The sequence below is a fragment of the Procambarus clarkii genome, chromosome 38, assembly GCF_040958095.1.
Source record: "Procambarus clarkii isolate CNS0578487 chromosome 38, FALCON_Pclarkii_2.0, whole genome shotgun sequence".
NCBI classification, from domain to species: Eukaryota; Metazoa; Arthropoda; class Malacostraca; order Decapoda; family Cambaridae; genus Procambarus; species Procambarus clarkii.
This window is the reverse complement of record NC_091187.1, coordinates 8,845,127-8,871,027: the sequence shown is the minus strand read 5'-3', so window position 1 is coordinate 8,871,027 and position 25,901 is coordinate 8,845,127. Positions and strand designations below refer to the sequence as shown.

The window sequence follows — 25,901 nt, the reverse complement described above, 5'->3', positions numbered from 1 at the left end:
CAATGACGAAACAAAGACCACAAATACTTGAAGACGTGGAAAAGTTGTTAATAATTTGGATACACGACAAGGAGTTAAAGGGTGATAGTGTTTCGGAGGCCATCATTTGTGAGAAAGCCAGGGTATTGCACGAAGACCTTCTAAAGAAAACCCCTGGAACGAGTGATGCAGATACGAAAGAGTTTAAGGCAAGCAGAGGATGGTTTGAAAAATTTAGAAAAAGAAGTGGTATCCATAGTGTTGTGAGGCATGGGGAGGATGCCAGCTCAGACAAACCAGCAGCTGAACAATTTAGTGAAGAATTTAAAGAGTTTGCAGAGGCTGAGGGATACCTACCGCAACAAGTGGTTAATTGTGACGAAACAGGACTGTTTTGGAAAAGATTGCCTAAGAGGACATACATTACCAAGGAGGAAAAATCCTTGCCCGGACACAAGCCTATGAAAGATAGGTTTACGCTTGTGCTGTGTTCAAATGCGAGTGGCGATTTGAAAATTAAACCCGTGCTAGTGTATCATTCTGAAAATCCAAGGGTTTTCAAACAGTATAAAGTGCAGAAAACCCAAATGTGTGTGATGTGGAGGGCTAATAATAAGGCATGGGTGACTAGGATTTTTTTTTCGGAGTGGGTGAATGAAGTGGTGTGCCTTGCCATAGAAAAATATCTGCAGGAGAAACATTTGCCACTCAAGGCCCTGCTTCTCCTCGACAATGCTCCTGCTCATCCTCCAGGATTGGAAGATGAATTGATGCACAGATACAGTAAATTTCTCACAATAAAGTTCCTTCCTCCTAACACCATTCCTCTAATTCAGCCTATGGGCCAGAAAATCATAGCGAATTTTAAGAAACTGTATGAAAGGGCACTTTTCCGGAAATGTTTTGAAGTGACTGAAGCCACAAACCTCACTATCAAAGAGTTCTGGAAAGACCATTTTAACATTTGTAGTGCTTTAAAACTCGTTGACAAAGCCTGGCAAAAAGTGACTCAAAGAACCCTGATCTCTGGCTGGAGAAAATTGTGGCCTGAATGTATGACAGAACAATACTTTGAGGGGTTTGAGCCTGTAAATGATGCGCCTACTGTTGAGGAAATTGTTTCTCTGGGCTGGCAAATGGGCTTTGAATTGGATGGTGGTGATGTGGAGGAGTTGGTGGAAGAACACAATGAAGAACTGACCACCGAAGAACTCCAAGCCCTTCAAAAGGAACAGCAAGACAACCCAGCTGATGATGTTTCTCCAGTGGAGGAGGATGAGGCAGTACAGAATGTCCCTTCTGCACAAATTAAGAAGGTGTGTCAGATGTGGGAAGAGATGCAAACTTTTATTGAAAAGACTCACCCAGAGAAAGCTGTAGTAGGCCGTTGCCTTAATCTTTTCAATGACAATGTGATGCCTTACTACAGAGACAGCTTGTGAAGAAGGGAAAAACAAGCTTCCATGGACAGATTTGTTGTGAGAAAATCGAGCAGTGAGCCACAACCAGGACCTAGTGGTACTCGGGCAAAATGTGCAAGGGAGTGCACACCAGAAAGGTCCTCACTGCCTGATGTTATAATGGAATGGAACTCCCCTTTCAAACACTAACACCTCTCCTCGTCTCCATCTTCCAAATACCAACAAGAGTCCTCAATTAAGTTACAGTACAGTACAGTACCTGTATAGTAAAAAATAAGAGTAGTATTCTGTATAAAATGCATTTTTAAGTTAATATTTTTGAGTGTGTGGAACGGATTAATTAAATTTACGTAATTTCTTATGGGAAAATTCTTTTCGGTTTACGAATTTTCTGTGTACGATTCGTCTCTTGGAATGAATTAAATTTGTAAACCAAGGGTCCACTGGTTTCAATCTATGAAACTATGCGAAAGAAAACAGATTTACTGTGAAAAATTTGGTGTGAACTAATATTGAGCATGGTTGTACTGAACCGATTGAAACATGGTTGAGTGTGTCCGTTTCTGCAGTTATCAGTAACTTAGTTCCAGAGATTCTCACTTTTAATCACCACCTGGATACCTGAGCTTAGAAGGGGTGATGTTAGGGTGCTATTACTAAAAGGATTTGAGGATATAAGAGTAAAGGACACTAGAAATTATCAGAGCTTCGAATACTGTATGCGATCTCTTATCCAAATTCCACTAAACCTGATATTTGGGTTATCCGGGCAAAATCGCATCTGGATATTTTTCTAGCAAAACTTCACCATATCTAGACAAATTCGAAAAACTTGAAATTTTGCTGGATACTGCAGACAGACATCGGGCCATACTGTATATTAACGCCATACAGCAGTGGCATGAGGTGCAGGGTATGAGAGGTGTTGGGATGTCACTTGTTGACAATCAAGTGTCATTAGACAGATTCTTAGTAAGACAAGCAAGCAGTGAGCCACAACCAGGTCAGTGGTATGCGTGCAAAATGTAGGAGAGAGAGTACCCCAGAAATATCATCACTGCCTGAGGTTATAATGGAAGGGGACTCCCTTTCCAAACACTAACACCCCTCTGCCTCACCCCCTTCCTCAACATCTTCCATATACCAACAAGTCATCAATAGAGGGAAGGTATAGTAAAAAAAAATATAAATATTATTCTGTATAAAATGAATTTTTAAGTTAATATTTGTGGATATTTGGAACGAATTAATTCAATTCGTTCCAAATTAGTTCCAATTCGCTTGTTGGGGGGTTGCATCTTGGGCGGAGTCAGTAATTCAACCTTGGGGGAACAGGATCTCGATATAAGTCTAAAGTGTATGAATACACTCTGGCTTCCTGTCCCCCGACACAATAAATAATATAATAATTATATTATATTATATAATTATAATAATATAAAACTCAAACTGTTTAGGGTTATGAAAAATCAATTCTATAAGGATTATAAAACAGACAGCTGTGAATACTACTGTATATGTAAAATTGGTGAGAATGAGTGAAACAAATTTTTTATGCTGATTACAATTGAAACTCTAGTTTAAGAAATAATTAAAGTTGAAGTTATCAACACTGAATAAGGTAGTTCTAATGCATTAATTTTCTTGTATGTTTTAATAAACATTGTTTAGCATTCGTACTCGAATATGTGAAAGTTGTAGGTCAATGTACGTTGAAATGAAATCAAGAAAAAAAACCTCTTCCCCCAAAAATATATACAGTATATAAGGATAATTATATTGATTTAGGGGATAAATTTAGGGTATACTTTAAGTCAAAAAGCCCTAATCTGGTCCCTAATCATCAAAACAACCAAAAGAGACAAAGAAAACAGAGTTTGAAATCTGTGAAAAAAATCAGCCAAAAAAAAAATTCAAAGTTCCAAGTTCTGCCAGATATGACCGATTTATTTGTTGACCAATTTAATTTTATCTTGACATAGTTAGGGACTGATATGCACTCTCCAGGATGTAGACGTTACAACAAAATCAGATAATAAACAAAGGAGAAAAAGAAAAAAAAAAAAGAAAAAAGGTTTCCCTAAAAAAAAAAAAAAAAAAAAAAAAGCAATGTATTTATATGATATATAAAAAATAGAGCATGATAACATACTTACTCATTACTATTTGAGTTATTATGTATTACTCTGCAATGATATAAAGGCACCAGCGGCAAATAAAATATCAGGGTCGACTTCAGCACTCTGAATCCCTTCATCTGTCAGGGCCCCGACGGCTGAGTGGACAGCGCTCCTGATTCGTAGTCATGAGGTTCCGGGTTCGATGCCCGGTGGAGGTGGTAACAAGTGGGCAGCGTTTCTTTCATCCTGATGCGCCTGTTCACCTAGCAGTAAATTAGGTACCTGGGAGTTAGACAGCTGCTACGGGCTGCTTCCTGGTGATGTGTAACAAAAAGGAGGCCTGGTCGAGGACCGGGCCGTGGGGACGGTAAGCCCCGAAATCATCTCAAGATAACCTCAAGAGAGGAAGATCGATACATACCTTACCAGGGGTGTTCCACAGGGCAGTGTGTTGCACCCATTGCTCTTTATGAAATACATCATCGATCTTTCATGGTTGCTAAAGGGTCCCGATAGTACAGTCGGGTTCGTTCTCGATGAACAATCAAGAATTCCGGGTTCGAATCCCGGGCGGGACAGAAATGGTTGGGCACAGTTACTTTCACCTAATGCCTCTGTTCATCTAGCAGTGAGTAGGTACCCAAGAGTTAAGTCAGCTTGTTGTGGGGTTGCATCCTGGGCAGGGTCAGTAATTTGGCCTTTTAGGGGGGTTGATAAAAGCCAAAACGTGCATGAATACACACTGGCTACCTGTCCCCCGACACGAATTATTAAAACTTAAAGAGGCACAGTGTACGATTTAAGTTTTTGCTGATGATACGCAGATTTACTTTCGGTTCGAGGACATTGATGATGTACTGGACATCATCAATGCAATTCTTAGTGACATTGGAAATAGGATAAAAATTAAAAAACAAATGAAATCATTGGAAAAACTGAGCGTGTAGTTGTTGGTTTCAAGCATGACGTAGCTGTCCTTGGGGTGTCGGAGAGGATTAGTGTAGGATACAGTGAAGTTTTATTTAAAAAAAAATGTAAAGGATCAGCGAGTTGCTATTGACTCATGTTTGCCAACCAGATCAACACTGTAATAAAACTGGCTAATTATAAGTTGAGAAATATTGTATTTATCAGGAAATACTGGAATGAAGAATCTTAACAAAACTTACAAAAAAAACTCATTATAAGTAGGTTAGACTATTGTTATTCATTATACTATGGTCTACCAAACTATTTATTGCAGAAATATCAGGATGTTTTCAACAAAGACTCATAATGAGTACACCTCCATGCGACAGGATCACTTGTTCTAATTGACTTGCATTACCTCCCTATCAGCCACAATTAGGTTTAAGATTCATGTACAGTATTGACATTTATAGCAGTGACCACCATAATACAAAAGTACTTAACCCAGAAGACATGGCAGGATGTGCAGAATACCCCCCTTGAAAAGCAGAGGTGCAACAGGTACTCTGAGAGAGAACTCTATCAACATCAGAGGCCCGAGACTGTTCAACACGCTTCCATTACACATAACTGGCCTACCCCTCACAGTGTTCAAGAGAGAACTATCAACATCAGAGGCCCGAGACTGTTCAACACGCTTCCACTACACATAAGGGACATAACTGGCCTACCCCTCACAGTGTTCAAGAGAGAACTATCAACATCAGAGGCCCGAGACTGTTCAACACGCTTCCACTACACATAAGGGACATAACTGGCCTACCCCTCACAGTGTTCAAGAGAGAACTATCAACATCAGAGGCCCGAGACTGTTCAACACGCTTCCACTACACATAAGGGACATAACTGACCTACCCCTCACAGTGTTCAAGAGAGAACTATCAACATCAGAGGCCCGAGACTGTTCAACACGCTTCCACTACACATAAGGGACATAACTGACCTACCCCTCACAGTGTTCAAGAGAGAACTATCAACATCAGAGGCCCGAGACTGTTCAACACGCTTCCACTACACATAACTGGCCGACCCCTCACAGTGTTCAAGAGAGAACTATCAACATCAGAGGCCCCAGACTGTTCAACACGCTTCCACTACACATAACTGGCCGACCCCTCACAGTGTTCAAGAGAGAACTATCAACATCAGAGGCCCCAGACTGTTCAACACGCTTCCACTACACATAACTGGCCGACCCCTCACAGTGTTCAAGAGAGAACTATCAACATCAGAGGCCCCAGACTGTTCAACACGCTTCCACTACACATAACTGGCCGACCCCTCACAGTGTTCAAGAGAGAACTATCAACATCAGAGGCCCCAGACTGTTCAACATGCTTCCACTACACATAAGGGAAATAACTGGCCGACCCCTCACAGTGTTCAAGAGAGAACTTGATAAGTACCTCCTAAGGATACTGATCAACCAGGCTGCGAGCAGCCGCATCCAACAGCCTGTCCAGCAACGAAGCCTGGTTGACCAGTCCAGCAACGAGGCCTGGCTGAGGACTGATTTAGGACATCAAGTCCCGAAATCATCGTAAGGTAAGGTAAGGTTAGACAGCAGTTATCATCATATGATGATTCATGCAGTAATGCGGTTATCATTCCATGATAATTTTAACAATTATTGTCCGAGTTTTACACGAATGATACAAATAATGATATAATAGCTATACATGGATATAATGGAGTTTACCTTGACCCATGAAAAAATCCTGCCATCATTTCATGGTTACATTACTATGTGAATGTTTACTGTCACAAATGTTACTAGGTGAATGTGGTCATTGTCACTGTAGTAAATTCTGTCATAATTACACGTGTATACCAACGACGTTTATATGGTATTCACAACTCCATATGGTTGTAATGAGGTATACCAGGTAAAACTATCATCAATTGAACCATGTTTACTAAGAACCTGTTGTCACTCTGCCCTGAACATGTTCTGCCCTGTTCAAAAGTAAAACCAGAAAGTACCTAATTTCATCCTCATAGTTTCCTACCTTGTGCTTCAAACTCACATTGTATCTTGTACTACCCACTTCCCCAATATTAGTACTTAAGACTAATTAAGTACTTAATCTTTACCAGTGTAATCACCTCTGTCAATTTATATTGATATAAAACCTTGCTATACTGCACCTTTTCACCTTACCTGATATGTTAGATTAAGCACTTGCCCGAAACACTGTGCGTGTTAGTGGCTTTGCAAGAATGTAAAAATATCACTAATGTAATCTCACCAACCATTGTACCTTCTTGTAAATAATTTATTATTATTAATTATTAATTATTATTATTATTATTATTATTATTATTATTATTATTATTATAGTATCATTACTTGCAGGTCCCATCTTAGTGGTTTACGCCTGTTTCAATGTACTATACTGTAACCCATATGGTGCCAATTATGCCCTGTGTTATTGCCCAGTGCCCAACACCCATGTATAGTATATGTATATGGTTTTCACTACTCTATATGAGTGAAGTTTAACAGTTAAACCAACCACCAATTAAACAGTATCAAGCATTATGTGAATTATGTGATTTATCAAGTTACTGTATTCAACCAACTTTCCTCTTACAAAAAAACGTTGATTTTCAGTCGTATGCGTTACTTAAGGCCAAAACTTGAACATGAAAATGGAAGCGGCTCGCAAAAGTGACATACTGTCCCGTTTTCTGTTTTGGGTCTTCTGGTAGGTTAGGAGAGGACACTTTAAATTGACTTTTCTTATCGATGGGAAACCTTAGGAGGACAGGGCAATTCAACACACATTCTTGTAAATGTGTTGAATAAAGCGAAACTAGTGATAAACAATCAATGAAACATCCGAGTAGAACACAGGAGTCGCGTTTCACACACTTCAGTGTCAGTAAAGTCGGCATCATGTGCTGACTGAAGCTAGACCACATAGCTATTGTGCAACCTGCTTTTGTTATATTTTGCATACAAATTAATAATTCTATAATAAAAAATAATTTGTAGGAATTTTTTGTATTTTTTGCTCAAAGGTGGGCACAAGTATTTTTCCATCACAGCTGTCCAAGGGTTAAGTAACACACCGAGAAATTTATAACTGCTTCTACAATACAAACAAGGCTACCTTGCGATGTTTTCGGGGCTCAATGTCCCTGCGGCCCTGAAAACATACGTTGCAAGAGTATAGATTGTTGGAGCCCCGTGCATTTAAGGAAACTGGCACCAGAGCTTTCTCCCATTGCACTCCTAGATTGTGTAACAGACTGCTGAAGGATATCATATGCAGTGAAACAATTTTTCAAGATGAAATTAAAGACCTTATTCAGAATCTCTTATAATATTAGGGACATGACAATTACTGATGATTTCCATGTGTGAAGTAGATAGACCATCTGTGCAGTCATTACAAATGGATACAAATTTACATACTGTGTGACTACAAACAATCGAGAATTCCGGGTTCGAATCCCGAGCGAGACAGAAATGGTTGGGCACATTTCCTTTCACCTAATGCGTCTGTTGACCTAGCAGTGAGTAGGTACTCAGGAGTTAGTCAGCTTGTGGTCAGGTTGCATCCTGGGCGGGGTCAGTAATACGGCCTGAGGAAGGGGGGTCCTCGATGTGAGCTAACTGTGAATGAATACACTCTGGCTTCCGGTCCCTCGACACAATGAATTATTATTATACTTATTACTATAAACATTGTGGGCTGTCCAAGAAGATATCATCATGAAGAAGACCAAAAACTACTAAACCCTTTAAATTAACAAGTAAACCCCTGCCCTCGACAAACTACCGACCTTCCTCGGAATGCAACCCACCAACTCCTGGGTATCTATTTACTGACAATTGAACAGAGGTTTCAGGTAAAAGGTAACATTACCTAGTGTGTTTCGGGAGATTTTTCTAACCCCCCCGAGCCCAGCCTGAGGCCAGGCTTGACTTGTGATAACTTGGTCCAACAGGCTATTGCTTGGAGTGGCCTGCAGGCCCACATATCCACTACAGCCAATGGGAATCAAACACAGGACCATTCAGCTGTGAACAAACTTTTTTTTTATTATTATTATTATTTTCTACCACTATTTTATTCTATTTTCAACCATACGTGGCCACACAGTTACAATGCTGAGTGGACAGTGCTTGGGATTCGTAGTCCTGAGGTTCCGGATTCGATTCCCGGTGGAGATCGAAACAAATGGGCAGTTTCTTTCACCCTGATGTTTCTGTTTATCTAGCAGTAAATAGTTACCTGGGAGTTAGACAGCTGCTATGGGCTGCTTCCTGGTGGTATGTAACAAAAAGGAGGCCTGGGCGAGGACCGGGCCGCGGGGACGCTAAGCCCCGAAATCATCTCAAGATAACCTGTGGCCCCACAATACAAAAGAAGAGAAAATTAGCATCCAGTTTCATTGTGCACCAAGCGTCCTGACACATTACGGAAGTCTCCAGGCAAATGATTATTTATACGGTGGTACTGTCAGCCACGAGGTTTACAAACGCCTTTTTTCTGAAACTGTCTTATCCGATTTGGGTTAGTTCGGATAAAAAGTTCAGGTGGGGCAGGCAGTCTGAATAAAAATGACAATAACGATGACACTAGTTTGCCTAGTGACCGTAGACAGCACCACTTGAGCAGTGTTCATACATTAATGGATGGCTCGGAGGCTTTAAACTCTGCCATGGCATTATCTGATTTTTACTCAGCAGTGAATGGAACTATCAGGGGAAAATGCCAAGCCACTATGCCTATATAGCACTTGGAAAGGGTCAGGATAAGGATTTCGGGTGGGATGGGGGGGTGGGGGGAGTAATGGTGTCAAACCACTTGCACAGTCAGGGATTGAACGCCAACCTGCATGAAGCAAGACCATCGCTCTACCGTCCACACCAAGTTTTTTTTTTTTTTGGTTGGGAACAAACAATTTTGAAGGTCGTATTCCAGGGAAAATTAAGATTAAGGACCTGCCCAAAAGACTGTGCGTGTGTTAGTAGCTTTGCAAGAATATAAGAACACCAATATTATGTACTCCCACAAACCCAATGTACCTTCTTGTACATAAATAAATTAATAAATAAATTAAATAGAGTTCTGTCAGAGTATTTACAGTGTTGGCAAGCAGGGTTCTTTACAGTGTTGGCAAGCAGGGGTCTTTACAGTGTTGGCAAGCAGGGGTCTTTACAGTGTTGGCAAGCAGGGGTCTTTACAGTGTTGGCAAGCAGGGGTCTTTACAGTGTTGGCAAGCAGGGGTCTTTACAGTGTTGGCAAGCAGGGTTCTTTACAGTGTAGGCAAGCAGGGTTCTTTACAGTGTTGGCAAGCAGGGGTCTTTACAGTGTTGGCAAGCAGGGGTCTTTACAGTGTTGGCAAGCAGGGGTCTTTACAGTGTTGGCAAGCAGGGGTCTTTACAGTGTTGGCAAGCAGGGGTCTTTACAGTGTAGGCAAGCAGGGTTCTTTAGTGTAGGCAAGCAGGGGTCTTTACAGTGTTGGCAAGCAGGGTTCTTTACAGTGTAGGCAAGCAGGGTTCTTTACAGTGTAGGCAAGCAGGGTTCTTTACAGTGTTGGCAAGCAGGGTTCTTTACAGTGTTGGCAAGCAGGGGTCTTTACAGTGTTGGCAAGCAGGGGTCTTTACAGTGTTGGCAAGCAGGGGTCTTTACAGTGTTGGCAAGCAGGGTTCTTTGCAGTGTAGGCAAGCAGGGTTCTTTACAGTGTTGGCAAGCAGGGTTCTTTACAGTGTAGGCAAGCAGGGTTCTTTACAGTGTAGGCAAGCAGGGTTCTTTACAGTGTTGGCAAGCAGGGTTCTTTAGTGTAGGCAAGCAGGGTTCTTTACAGTGTTGGCAAGCAGGGTTCTTTACAGTGTTGGCAAGCAGGGGTCTTTACAGTGTTGGCAAGCAGGGTTCTTTACAGTGTAGGCAAGCAGGGTTCTTTACAGTGTTGGCAAGCAGGGTTCTTTACAGTGTAGGCAAGCAGGGTTCTTTACAGTGTAGGCAAGCAGGGTTCTTTACAGTGTAGGCAAGCAGGGTTCTTTACAGTGTAGGCAACCAGGGTTCTTTACAGTGTAGGCAAGCAGGGTTCTTTACAGTGTTGGCAAGCAGGGTTCTTTACAGTGTAGGCAAGCAGGGTTCTTTACAGTGTAGGCAAGCAGGGTTCTTTACAGTGTTGGCAAGCAGGGGTCTTTACAGTGTTGGCAAGCAGGGTTCTTTACAGTGTTGGCAAGCAGGGGTCTTTACAGTGTTGGCAAGCAGGGTTCTTTACAGTGTAGGCAAGCAGGGTTCTTTACAGTGTTGGCAAGCAGGGGTCTTTACAGTGTTGGCAAGCAGGGGTCTTTACAGTGTAGGCAACCAGGGGTCTTTACAGTGTAGGCAAGCAGGGGTCTTTACAGTGTTGGCAAGCAGGGGTCTTTACAGTGTTGGCAAGCAGGGTTCTTTACCCTGTGAGAGAAAATGCATCAACTGCTGTCTCTTCTGCATTGTAAATTGTTCAGCTTGAAGTTGTAGCTCCTTGTGAGCATTACATTAAACCTTTAAACAAGATGGCTGCATTATAGTCACATTTTTACATATATTTTTTTATTTGTATATACAAGATTCGTTACATTCTTGTACAGCCACTAGCACACATAGCGTTTTGGCCAAGTAATTAATCCCAATTCTCCCCAGAATACGACCCGCCAAATCGTTTAACAATCAGGTGCCCATTTTACTGCTGGGTGAACACAGGCTACAGTTAAGGATTGATGCCCAGTAAATCCTCCTTGGCCCGGATACGAACCCAGAAAAAAGCACTCACGAAACGCCAACGAAACTAAATTTCCTCCAAGGCTCGACGAGACACGCCCCATCGTGTGCGATTTGCAGCGTTGTTAATCACGAGGCCCACAACACCTTCCAGCACACGAGGCGAGACACGGCGGCATGTTTCAGTACAATGTGTTGCCAGCGGTGCTACGTCATGCCCACCTTGGGCACAGCCACCTGGCAGCGTTGCCAGTGACAACTCTGCTCTTGACCCACTGCCTCACTCCTGCCAAAACTGCATAAAGCTCACCATTTCTCCACACCTGTCAAGAAGGGAGAAACTGGTCTGCCTTGGGGTCAGGTCTGGCCCCCAGCCGAGTGCCCTGCCCACACCTGCCCACACCTGCCCAAGTATCCTCTCCCTCCAGACACGATATTATCCCCCCCAAAACACCCACTCGAGTGACTTATAAACTTGGAGGTGGTACCATAGAGGTGCTATAACTGAGCCCAGGACCTGCCTACGGCCCCACAAGCCCCTTGAGGGTCAGGTCTGGTGCCCAGCCCAGTGCCCACACCTGCCCTAGTATCCTCCCCGACACGATATTATCCCCAAAAGCCTCCACTTGAGTGACTAGTAAAGGTGTAGGTGGTGGGTGTGAGGCGGTGTACCTGAGGCCAGGCCTCACCACGGGCGCCCTATAACCCCGCCACCATAACCCCGTGAGCCTCACCCACCAGGCGGGAGTGACGGTGCTCACCTTAGCACGCAGCGGTCAGGTCCAGTCAGCCAGGGCACACTTAGACAGCCATTCCGTTCCTGTCAGCAGTTCTCGGGGCTCTCCTCCTCCTCCCAGCTTGAATCATAAACAAAGTAGTTCCCCGGGGCCAGGGTGGGCGCCGCCCTCCACGCCCACGCTCCACGCCGCCCACGTCACCGCCAACCACCTCAATAGCAACAATTCTCAAAGTGGAGGTGAAAATGTGGAGGTGAAGTTGTGTGGGGGAAGGTTGAGGGTTGATGTGTATCCCTCCGCCCTGGCCAGACCGGGTCAGAAGACTGGCGGCATGCACGCGCCGGTGTGGGCACCTGTCAACTCCCTCCACTACCACCCCTCCCTCCACCCCTCCACCTGTCAACTCTCTCCACTACCACCCCTCCCTCCCTCCACTACCACCCCTCCCTCCCTCTACCTGTCAACTCCCTCCACTACCACCCCTCCCTCACTCCACCTGTCAACTCCCTCCACCTGTCAACTCCCTCCCTCCACCCCTCCACCTGTCAACTCCCTCCACTACCACCCCTCCCTCCACCCCTCCACCTGTCAACTCCCTCCACTACCACCCCTCCCTCCACCCCTCCACCTGTCAACTCCCTCCACTACCACCCCTCCCTCCACCCCTCCACCTGTCAACTCCCTCCACTACCACCCCTCCCTCCACCCCTCCACCTGTCAACTCCCTCCACTACCACCCCTCCACCTGTCAACTCCCTCCACTACCACCCCTCCCTCCCTCTACCTGTCAACTCCCTCCACTACCACCCCTCCCTCCACCCCTCCACCTGTCAACTCCCTCCACTACCACCCCTCCCTCCACCCCTCCACCTGTCAACTCCCTCCACTACCACCCCTCCCTCCACCCCTCTACCTGTCAACTCCCTCCACTACCACCCCTCCCTCCCTCCCTCTACCTGTCAACTCCCTCCACCACCACCCCTCCCTCCCTCCCTCTACCTGTCAACTCCCTCCACTACCACCCCTCCCTCCCTCCCTCTACCTGTCAACTCCCTCCACTACCACCCCTCCCTCACTCCCTCCACCTGTCAACTCCCTCCACTACCACCCCTCCCTCCACCTGTCAACTCCCTCCACTACCACCCCTCCCTCCCTCCCTCCACCTGTCAACTCCCTCCACTACCACCCCTCCCTCCCTCCCTCCACCTGTCAACTCCCTCCACTACCACCCCTCCCTCCCTCCCTCCACCTGTCAACTCCCTCCACTACCACCCCTCCCTCCCTCCCTCCACCACCCCTCCCTCCACCTGTCAACTCCCTCCACCACCCCTCCCTCCACCTGTCAACTCCCTCCACCACCCCTCCCTCCACCTGTCAACTCCCTCCACCACCCCTCCCTCCACCTGTCAACTCCCTCCACCACCCCTCCCTCCACCTGTCAACTCCCTCCCTCCCGCCCTCCATCAGCTCCCTCCCTCCCTCCACCAGCTACAAGGGGGCATGAGTTCCAAATATGCAATGAATGAAAACTGGTTCGATTTCAATCAAAGTTTGTTAACGAGTTGTATAGTAAAAGTGTTTCACCTGGTCCAAGTCTCAGCATCGTAGCAGAAATTGTTTACATTCCTAGTTCCCATTAAGTTTTTTTTACTTAAAATTACATATTTACAGTCTCCGTGGTGTAGTAGTAAGACACTCGCCTGGCGTTCCGCGAGCGCTATGTCATGGGTTCGTATCCTGGCCGGGGAGGATTTACTGGGCGCAATTCCTTAACTGTAGCCTCTGTTTAACGCAACAGTAAAATGTGTACTTGGATGTAACAACGATTCTTCGCGGCGGGGATCGTATTCCAGGGACCTGCCCGAAACGCTACGCGTACTAGAGGCTGTACAAGAATGTAACAACTCTTGTATATATCTCCAAAAAAAATTAAGTTTATATTACTTTAGAATTTTTAATCTACTTTTTTCTTTGTTTTCTATTTTGTAATTTGCCATTCTTGCCTTGTTTTCCTATAACCAGCCTTTTTATGCAGACAAGTATAGACCCAGAACTAAACCTCTTATCCACTATCTATGACAATCATCACTTTAATGATCTAAATTGCAGATATTTTACAGCACATGATGTAAACAATGTATTAACACATAATCACAATATCTCTGTAATCAATTTGAACGTTAGATCACTAGGTAAACACTTCGATGATGTTAGTGCCTTGATTGAAACTATTGACAACAAATTCTCTTTTATTATACTTACTGAAACATGGTTGAAAGAGGATACTACTCAACTCTTTAACATGCCTAACTACTCGGCAATTCACAACTGTCGTCAACTTCAGAGAGGTGGTGGCACTGCTCTTTGCTAGTTTTTTTTTTTTAGTTTAGTTCATTTATTATGCACCCCATACCCATCTTGTGGGCGGTAGTGGAAAGGGTTACAGAGGCACATAATGGGCTCAGGGACTGAACCCCACAATTCATTTAGCTAAGCAAGTTACAATCTTGATGAGCTAGTTACAAAATTCAATATAAGTCGTCACATCAACTGTTGCTCTTTACTACCACCAAGAACTAACATGCTTAAAAGTAATTAGAACTAGAGACTACTGTGGGGAGTATATCTTCGCCAGTTTCAGAGTCAAGGGTGCCGAGTCTGTCCTGTCTGTGAGTGCAGTCTATAGAATTCCTAACACTGATGTGTCCGAATTCCACTCAAACCTTAGAAATCTAATACTAGATAACAGACTGAACAAAAACCATCTAATTATCGCAGGGGACTTTAATATTGACCTCTACGAGCCAGAACACCCTACTGCTGTTAGCTTCCTCAACTGTATGAATTCCTGCTTCCTCATACCCTTAATCACTAGACCTACTAGAATCACTGATAGCACTGCCACGACTCTAGATCACATCTGGACCAACATAACCTCTCCGCTTACTTCAGGTATAATCACCGATAGCACTACAGACCATTACCCCACATTTCTCTTAACTAACATTAGCAAACCACCTCTAGAGTCAAGGGAGTTAAGCTTTAGGCTGCACAATGAAACTGCTATAAAACAATTTTGTAACTGCTGCTGATAATGTCAACTGGGAGTCCGAGTTAGGTAACATAGGGGACATCAACCTAGCAGTGCAATCTTTTCTTCAAACAACTCTTAGCCTTTATAACACCCACTGTCCTATGCTTACAAAACAAGTCACAACCAAAAGGCTTAACAATCCTTGGCTTACAAAGGGAATACTTAAATCCATTAATAAAAAACATGACCTTGAGAAGAAGTATAGGCTAGGAACCGTCTCCAAAGAATTCTCAAAGAATTACTCGTTATTGCTATCTAAAATAATTAGACGAGCCAAAACTAAATACTATGAAGATAAATTTACCCAAATAAAGAGCAACATTAAAAAAAACTTGGAGCACAATTTCACAAATATTGGGATCAAAGAAGATTTTAAATAACAAACCAACACTCCTGTCCAATAACGTTGGTCAGCTTTCAGCCTCTGATTCTGCTATTGAGTTCAATAGGTTCTTCTCTTCCATTGGGTCATCCCTTGCAAATGATATTCCATCTTCCAGTACTGATGTTCAGGACTATCTTACAGGTAACTATCCACAGTCTCTGTACCTAAAGCCTACTAATTCCACTGATGTCAATGAGATAATCCTTTCCCTTAAAACCCAGTCTAGTGCCCTCGAGGAGATACCAACTTTAATTTACAAAAAAGCCTCCAGATTTTTAGCCCCTGCTATTGCATTGCTCTTCAACAAGTCACTTGAACTCCAAACCTTTCCAGACATTCTAAAAACAGCGAGAGCAGCCCCTGTACACAAATGTGGTGATCTCACAGATGTGAGATCACCACATTTACTACATGGTACTAGACATTTACTACATTGATATAGGTCTGTCAACTACAGACCTATATCAATCCTGCCTAACTTGTTAAAAGTATTTGAAAAATTAATCTACAAGCAGCTTTACTCTAATCCTCTAATCTAAATCTAAATCTAAATCGAAATCGAAATCCTCTAATCTAATCTAAATCCTCTAATCAAATAAATCTCAAAATAAACAATACCCAAATTTGTAACAAATTAGATGGCAAATTCCTTGGCGTTCTCATTGACCACAAGCTGAATTTCCAGGGACACATTCGAAATATATCAAAAAAAGTTTCAAAAACTGTGGGCATTCTTCCTAAGATCAGATATTATGTACCACGCCCTGCCCTGGTGACTCTCTATTACTCCCTTATCTATCCTTATCTCAACTATGGTATTTGTGCTTGGGGCTCTACTACCCAAAATCACTTACGTCCTCTAATTACTCAACACAAAGCTGCTATTAGGACAATATCCAATTCTGGCCCCAGACATCACTCGGTACCCCTACTCAAGTCCCTGAATATGCTAGACATTAAGTCACTGCACATTCTCTCATGTGTATTATACATATATAAAACACTAAACTATAATGCCAATCCTGATCTAAAAAGCTTCATAAAAGGTTGTAACAGAACCCATGAGCACCACACCAGAAATAAATACAGTTTTGATATTCCTAGAGTACGACTTAGTCAAACTAGAAATACTCTACAAATCAAGGGACCCAGAATGTGGAATGACCTTCCCAACCATGTTAAAGACTGTACCTCTCTCAACCAGTTTAAGATAAAAACAAAGCTATACCTAATAAATTCCCTGTAACCTACCTTACCCTTCTATTGTCAACCCATGTCTGTTTTTTTTTTTAAAGAGCGCTGTTTGTCGACATAATTGTATTTGTGCTGCTTTTTCAGCTATGTTTTCACTTTTTGTTTTCATTCTACTCATTATACTCAATTAGTATTAAGCTTGTCATTTAAGTTTATCATGCCCGAAACGCTTTGCGTAATAGTGGCTTTAGGCATTGTATGTACTAGCTCTACCTATAAGTCAACCAATCTTTGCCAAAATTTATTGTATGTATGTACCTTACCTAAATAAACATTTTATTTTATTTTATTTTTTTATTTTACTCTTTTCTAGCCAAACACAATATACTTAGCCCTTGCCAATATGGCTTCAGACCCCAAAAAAAGCACTAACGATGCACTTATTAGTATGATTAACTTGATTCACGCAGTTCTTGATAAAAATGAGTTCCCTGTTGGGTTATTTGTGGACCTGCGTAAGGATTTTGACACTGTCAACCACCAAAACCTTCTTCTTAAATTACATCATTATGGAGTCAGAGGACACTCCCTACAATACCTCAAATCTTATCTTACTGACAGGCTCCAGTATGTTTCTGTAAATAATTCAATTTCTCCCACACTACCCATCAACATTGGTGTTCCTCAGGGCAGCATACTTGGCCCTCTCCTCTTTCTCATCTACATTAATGACCTTCCAAATGCCTCCCAACACCTCAAACCAATTCTATTTGCTGACGACACAACCTTCATTTACTCCAGTCCTGACCCCCTTGCTCTCGATGCCACAGTAAATACTGAGCTAAATAAAGTCCATCTTTGGTTAACTGCCAACAAACTCACCCTTAACATTGACAAAACTTTCTATATTCTGTTTGGCAATAAATCCTCTAATCAAATAAATCTCAAAATAAACAATACCCAAATTTGTAACACAGTAGATGGCAAGTTCCTTGGCGTTCTCATTGACCACAAGCTGAATTTCCAGGGACACATTCTAAATATATAAAAAAAAGTTTCAAAAACTGTGGGCATTCTTTCTAAGATCAGATATTATGTACCACGCCCTGCCCTCGTGACTCTCTATTACTCCCTCATCTATCCATACCTCAACTATGGTATTTGTGCTTGGGGTTCTACTACCCAAAATCATTTACGTCCTCTAATTACTCAACACAAAGCTGCTATTAGGACAATATCCAACTCTGGCCCCAGACATCACTCGGTACCCCTACTCAAATCTCTGAATATGTTATACATTAAGTCACTGCACATTCTCTCATGTGTATTATACATATATAAAACGCTGAACTGTAATGCCAATCCTGATCTCAAAAGTTTCATAGAAGGTTGTAACAGAACCCATGAGCACCACACCAGAAATAAATACAGTTTTGATATTCCTAGAGTACGACTTAATCAAACTAGAAATGCTTTACAAATCAAGGGGCCCAGAATGTGGAATGACCTTCCCAACCATGTTAAAGACTGTACCTCTCTCAACCAGTTTAAGTTAAAAACTAAACACTACCTAATAAATTCCCTGTAACCTACCTTACCCCTCTGTTGTCAACCCATGTATGTTTTTTTTTTCAAAACAACGCTGTTTGAATGTAATTGTCTGTAATAATTTGTAATTGTATTTGTGCTGCTTTTTCAGCCATGTCCCCCCCTCTTTTACCTCTATTTTTATTTGTTCTCAACACATTTTATTCTTTATACCCATTAGTATTAAGCTTTAGTCATTAATGTTTTTCCTGCCCGAAACGCTTTGCGTAATAGTGGCTTTAGGCATTGTATGTACTAGCTCTATCTATTAACCCAACAAACTTTGTAAAATCTCGTGTATGTATGTACCTTACGTAAATAAACATTTTTTATTATTATTTATAAACAGGAAGGGAGAAAAAATATTGAATTATGCGTCAAAAAATTTCAAAATGGTAAAAAATTAACATCAAACACAAGTGTCAATATAAATCATGTCTATGACTCTCAGCCATCACAATAGTATATATTTTAAAAAAATAATAATTAGTTTTATAAAAAAAAAACTTAAGTTAATTTTTTTTTTTAATTTTATGTTTTTTATTTGTTTATCGGACGATTTGCATGAAACTTATACACGTGACTGCACATAAGCCTATCTGTAAGGGTGACAATTTTGGAGGAAATTGGTTGATGTCAACCTCAGCCACAGATGGCAGCACCTTACACTTTAATTTTAATAATATGTTTTTCAATTAACATAAACTGAGTCCCTACTCTTTCATTTTTATTCAATTTACATGAAACTTACACATTATATGTAAAGTTTATGTCGCTAAAATCTCATGCCAGCGTTTTTTCCTAAGTTCATTTATTGATTTTATAATAGCAATAAACATGATATATTTGCATAATTTTGGGGGTAACTTTGACTTTTTGTATTAGTAACAATAAACATATTTTGGACAATCCGCGGCATCAGATCCTTTATTATATGCTAATGTGTCAGAAAAGTGTCATAGAATGACACTTTTCACTTTTTTTAAAAAATATACAATCTCCCATTCTATTTAGGCTGCAGTCCTGAAACTTGGAACAATTGCAGCCCTTTTCACACAACTAGTCAAAAATGATTTCTTGACATTGAACAAAGTTAAAAAAACTAACTCGTGGCTCTTATAAATAAATAAATATGTTTATTCAGGTAAGGTACATACATACAAGTGATGTTACATTAATGGATTGATATATAGATAGAGCTAGTACATACAATGCCTAAAGCCACTATTACGCAATGCGTTTCGGGCAAGAAAAACATTAATATCTAGAACTTAATACTAATTGAGCATAAAGAATAAAAAGTGTAGAGAACAAATACAAATAAAGATAAAAAAAAAGGGGGGAACATGACTGAAAAAGCAGCACAAATACAATAGGTTGACAAACAGTGTTGATTAAAAAAAATAACAGACATGGGTTGACAATAGAGGAGTAAGGTAGGTTACAGAGAATTTATTAGGTAGTGTTTAGTTTTTATCTTAAACTGGTTGAGAGAGGTACTGTCTTTAACATGGTTGGGAAGGTCATTCCACATTCTGGGCCCCTTGATTTGTAGAGCATTTCTAGTTTGATTAAGTCGTACTCTTGGAATATCAAAACTGTATTTATTTCTGGTGTGGTGCTCATGGGTTCTGTTACAACCTTCAATGAATCTTTTGAGGTCAGGATTGACATTACAGTTCAGCGTTTTATATATGTATAATACACAAGAGAGAATGTGCAGTGACTTAATATCTAACATATTCAGAGATTTGAGTAGGGGTACCGAGTGATGTCTGGGGCCAGAGTTGGATATTGTCCTAATAGCAGCTTTGTGTTGAGTAATTAGAGGACGTAAATGATTTTGGGTAGTAGAGCCCCAAGCACAAATTCCATAGTTGAGATAAGGATAGATAAGGGAGTAATAGAGAGTCACCAGGGCAGGGCGTGGTACATAATATCTGATCATAGAAAGAATGCCCACAGTTTTTGAAACTTTCTTTGATATATTTAGAATGTGTCCCTGGAAATTCAGCTTGTGGTCGATGAGAACGCCAAGGAATTTGCCATCTAATTTGTTACAAATTTGGGTACTCTCTTAAACTCTCTCCACCGAATACCCTCCTCCCCCCCCTCCCGTCACCACTATACCTCTCACCACTATACCTATACCACCGCTATACCACTATACCTCTCATCTATCCATATCTCAACTATGGTATTTGTGCTTGGGGCTCTACTACCCAAAATCATTTACGTCCTCTAATTACTCAACACAAAGCTACTATTAGGACAATATCCAACTCTGGCCCCAGACATCACTCGGTACCCCTACTCAAATCTCTGAATATGTTAGACATTAAGTCACTGCACATCCTCTCATGTGTATTATATATATATATATATATATATATATATATATATATATATATATATATATATATCACACCAGAAACAAATACCTATTTGATATTCCAAGAGTACGACTTAGTCAAACAAGAAATGCTCTACAAATCAAGGGACCTCGAATGTGGAATGACCTTCCCAATCGTTGAGTGTGTTATATATATTTTTTCAGTGGTTAGTATATTGGACTGGAGTGAGAAGGTGTGTAGTGCACTCTGAGGCGCTACACACGTGACAAAAGATACATTTCAATCATTTCTCAGATAAGAGATACTTATCTCTCTCATCTCATTTTCTCTTGTAATGTATCTTTATCATTTATCAATTCTGATTGAAATTACCTACTTAAAATTATCTGCTAGATTAAGGACCTGCCCGAAACGCTGTGCGTACTAGTGGCTTTACAAGAATGTAAATACTGTACTATCCAATGTATTCTCACAAACCCAATGTACCTTCTTGTATATATATAAATAAAAATAAAAATAATAATAAAAATAAAATAATTTGACACCTCAGCTCGGACTGAGCGACCTTGAAAACAGGCGCGAATGTGGAGCAGAGGCCTAACTCCATGTGCCCCGCCTCTTAGCAGTGGCTCTGCATGCATAAATGCATAAATAGTGTGTTAATTATTACTACTGAGCCTGCGTAATGATTGGGATCCCCTCGCTGTGTAACTGTGTGGTACGAGGTGTGTGCAGGTGTGAACCTGCCCAGGCGACACTCGAGGCATGACGACTACTGCCTTAGAGAGGGCAGGTGCTGCCTCAGTACTGGGCAGGTGCTGCCTCAGTACTGGGCAGGTGCTGCCTCAGTACTGGGCAGGTGCTGCCTCAGTACTGGGCAGGTGCTGCCTCAGTACTGGGCAGGAGCTGCCTCAGTGGCCTCACACCAGAGTGCATCAAGTGGTCCACACCAGGAAGATACAAGCATGCTATCTCTCACAGTGGAGTCACATGCTGGACAGGAGGAGCCCAATAGTCACGAACTTCCTTGGACAACTGTTGTGACCCGAAGACACAAGGAACCAACGAGTTAATACATCATAACCATGAGAAGAAAAGAATCAACCTGCATTTTCCCCCGAGCTCGGGAACTGCAACGAAATATGCATGGTTGGCTGAGGCAGCCAAACAACACCCTGGTGGTGGGTAAGTGTAATTACCTAAGTGTAGTTACAGGATGAGAGCTACGCTCGTGGTGTCCCGTCTTCCCAGCACTCTTTGTCATATGGTGTTGGCGAATGGACATGCAAACCATGTCCGTATGAACATTACTGAAGAAATGGTGCAATATTTCTCAAAAATCAAATCAAATCAAATGTTTATTCAGGTAAAGTACATACATACAAGGTAAGATACAAAAGTTGATGGATTTATAGATAGAGCTAGTACATACAATGCCTAAAGCCACTATTACGCAAAGCGTTTCGGGCAGGAAAAACACTAAGACTAAAACTTAAAACTAATTGAGATTAAAGTATAAATTGTGTTAAGAAAATAAAAAATCTAAAAAAAGGTGAGAAACATGGCAGAAAAATTAGCAAAAATACAATTTGGTCAACAAACAGCATTCTTTAAAATAGTAGACATTGGTTGACATTTAGGGGTGAGGTAGGTTACATTGAGTTAATTAGGTAGTACTTAGTTTTTATCTTAAACTGGTTGAGAGAGGTACAGTCTTTAACATGGTTGGGAAGGTCATTCCACATTCTGGGCCCCTTGATTTGTAGAGCATTTCTAGTTTGATTAAGTCGTACTCTAGGAATATCAAAACTGTATTTATTTCTGGTGTGGTGCTCATGGGTTCTGTTACAACCTTCTATGAAGCTTTTGAGATCAGGATTGACATTATAGTTTAGCGTTTTATATATGTATAATACACATGAGAGAATGTGCAGTGACTTAATGTCTAACATATTCAGAGATTTGAGTAGGGGTACCGAGTGATGTCTGGGACCAGAATTGGATATTGTCCTAATAGCAGCTTTGTGTTGAGTAATTAGAGGACGTAAGTGATTTTGGGTAGTAGAGCCCCAAGCACAAATACCATAGTTGAGATATGGATAGATAAGGGAGTAATAGAGAGTCACCAGGGCAGGGCGTGGTACATAATATCTGATCTTAGAAAGAATGCCCACAGTTTTTGAAACTTTTTTTGATATGTTTAGAATGTGTCCCTGGAAATTCAGCTTGTGGTCAATGAGAATGCCAAGGAATTTGCCATCTAATTTGTTACAAATTTGGGTATTGTTTATTTTGAGATTTATTTGATTAGAGGATTTATTGCCAAACAGAATATAGAAAGTTTTGTCAATGTTAAGGGTGAGTTTGTTGGCAGTTAGCCACAGATGGACTTTATTAAGCTCAGTATTTACTGTGGCATTTAGAGCAAGGGGATCAGGACTGGAGTAAATGAAGGTTGTGTCGTCAGCAAATAGAATTGGTTTGAGGTGTTGGGAGGCATTTGGAAGGTCATTAATGTAGATGAGAAAGAGGAGAGGGCCAAGTATGCTGCCCTGGGGAACACCAATGTTGATGGGTAGGGTGGGAGAAATTGTATTATTCACAGAAACACATTGGAGCCTGTCAGTAAGGTAGGATTTGAGGTATTGTAGGGAGTGTCCTCTGACACCATAATGATGTAATTTAAGAAGAAGGTTTTGGTGGTTGACAGTATCGAAAGCTTTATGCAGGTCCACAAATAACCCAACAGGGAACTCATTTTTATCAAGAGCTGTATGAATCGAGTTAAGCATACTAATAAGTGCATCGTTAGTGCTTTTTTTGGGCCTGAAGCCATATTGGCAAGGGCTAAGTATATTGAGTTTGGCTAGATATGAGTAAAGCTGCTTATAGATTAGTTTTTAAAAAATTTTTGACAAGTTTGGCAGGATTGATATAGGTCTGTAGTTGTTAACATCTGTGAGATCACCACATTTGTGGACAGGCGTTACTCTCGCTTTTTTTAGAATATCTGGAAAGGTTTGGAGTTCAAGTGACTTGTTGAAGAGCAAAGCAATAGCAGGGGCTAAAGATCTGGAGGCTTTTGTGTAGATTAAAGTTGGTATCTCCTCAAGGGCACCAGACTTGGTTTTAAGGGAAAGGATTATCTCATTGACGTCAGTGGAATTAATAGGCTTTAGGTACAGAGGCTGTGGATAGTTACCTGTAAGATAGTCCTTAATGTCAGTACTGGAAGATGGAATATCATTAGCAAGGGATGAGCCAATGGAAGAGAAGAACCTATTGAACTCAATAGCAGAATCTGAGGCTGAAAGCTGACCATCGTTATTAGACAGGAGAGTCGGTTTGTTATTTATAGACTTCTTTGATCCCAATATTTGTGAAATTGTGCTCCAAGTTTGTTTAATGTTGCTCTTTATTTGGGTAAATTTATCTTCGTAGTATTTAGTTTTGGCTCGTCTAATTATCTTAGATAGCAATAATGAGTAATTCTTTGGGAATTCTTTGGAGACAATTCCTTACCTATACTTCTTCTCAAGGTCATGTTTTTTATTAATAGATTTAAGTATTCCCTTTGTAAGCCAGGGATTGTTAAGCCTTTTGGTTGTGACTTGTTTTGTAAGCATAGGACAGTGGGTATTATAAAGGCTAAGAGTTTTTTGAAGAAAAGATTGAACTGCTAGGTTGATGTCCTCTATGTTACCTAACTCGGACTCCCAGTTGACATTATCAGTAGCAGTTATAAAATTGTCTATAGCAGTTTCATTGTGTAGTCTAAAACGTATCTCTCTTGACTCAAGAGGTGGTTTGCTAATGTTAGTTAAGAGAAATGTGGGGTAATGATCTGTAGTGCTATCGGTGATTATACATGAAGTAAGCGGAGTGGTTATGTTTGTACAGATGTGATCTAGAGTCGTGGCAGTACTATCAGTGATTCTAGTAGGTCTAGTGATTAAGGGTATGAGGAAGCAGGAATTCATACAGTTGAGGAAGCTAACAGCAGTAGGGTGTTCAGGCTCGCAGAGGTCAATATTAAAGTCCCCTGCGATAATTAGGTGGTTTTTGTTCAGTCTGTTATCAAGTATTAGATTTCTAAGGTTTGAGTTGAATTCGGACACATCAGTGTTAGGAATTCTATAAACTGCTAATTGTTCTAATGCTCTAGTTCTAATTTCTTTTAAGCATGTTAGTTCTTGGTGGTAGTAAAGAGCAGTGCCACCACCTCTCTGAAGTTGACGACAGTTGTGAATTGCCGAGTAGTTAGGCATGTTAAAGAGTTGAGTAGTATCCTCTTTCAACCATGTTTCAGTAAGTATAATAAAAGAGAATTTGTTGTCAATAGTTTCAATCAAGGCACTAACATCATCGAAGTGTTTACCTAGGGATCTAACGTTCAAGTTGATTACAGAGATATTGTGATTATGAGTTAATACATTGTTTACATCCTGTGCTGCAAAATATCTGCAATTTAGTTCATTAAAGTGATTATTGTCATAGATAGTGGATAAGAGGTTAAGTTCTGGGTCTATACTTGTCTGCATAAAAAAAGCTGATTGCAGGAAAAACAAGGAAAGAAAGGCAGATTACAAGGTAGAAATAAGCTATAAAATAGGGAAAAAAAAATGTACACAATACTGTACCAAACAAACACAAAAGGGGCTTACAGGGGTACAATGGAGTAAGGGAGTATGCCTCGGCTAGGCAACCTAGGTAATAAATGAGATTAAAGAAAAAACATATAAACATGGACTATACAAAACACAAGATATAGATATACAAAACAAAAATATAAACAAGACTAAACAATACAAAAACAAATTGAGCAAAAATGAAAAATGAGGTAGATTGCTTACAAGTGCTCTCAGGTACACTGTAAGTAACAATAGATAGATAATATATATCAATATAGATAAGAATGTCATGATACAATAAGATAAGCAGTTACATGAACAGATGAAAACTAAATCTGCTGTAAAATAGGAAGTAATTATAGCAAAACACAACAATATAATAATATAACAATACAATAAGAGCTTACAAAGTATTGAGTCTGCTAAATTAGAGAATAATTATGGCAAGACACAACAATAAATGCAAGTAAACAAAAGAATTGAAACAATTAGAGGTAGAATTAAGGTCACTAGATAGCCATGGAGGATACACAAGTTTGGCGGAGAGAACAAAAAATCAGTTGAGACTGACAAGATGAATATATAAGAAAATTTGACAAATGATAATTGTAAAGTAAAATAATCTTAAAGATAATAAATTTTATTAAGCTTAGTTTTAACTTATAATTAGTATGAACTTAATTAAATTCAGTTTTGAAGCTT

At 40.9% G+C, this 25,901-nt stretch overlaps 2 protein-coding genes across 2 annotated transcripts in view; one reads left to right on the top strand and one right to left on the bottom strand.

The window, feature by feature from the left end:
* Window positions 1-12,297, bottom strand: part of Arf6 (ADP-ribosylation factor 6) — a 147,855-nt gene extending 135,558 nt beyond the window's left edge. Inside the window, exon 1 of the mRNA XM_045735578.2 lies at window positions 11,979-12,297. The gene's annotated coding sequence lies outside the window, so the exon portion shown is untranslated. The remainder of the gene's footprint in view (window positions 1-11,978) is intronic.
* LOC138372162 (collagen alpha-1(VII) chain-like) overlaps window positions 1-24,502 on the top strand; it is an 83,907-nt gene extending 59,405 nt beyond the window's left edge. Inside the window, exons 4-6 of the mRNA XM_069337473.1 lie at window positions 1,042-1,295; window positions 11,959-12,227; window positions 24,469-24,502. Coding sequence (XP_069193574.1) covers window positions 1,042-1,295; window positions 11,959-12,227; window positions 24,469-24,502 — 557 coding nt within the window. The remainder of the gene's footprint in view (window positions 1-1,041; window positions 1,296-11,958; window positions 12,228-24,468) is intronic.
* Window positions 24,503-25,901: the final 1,399 nt, after the last annotated feature.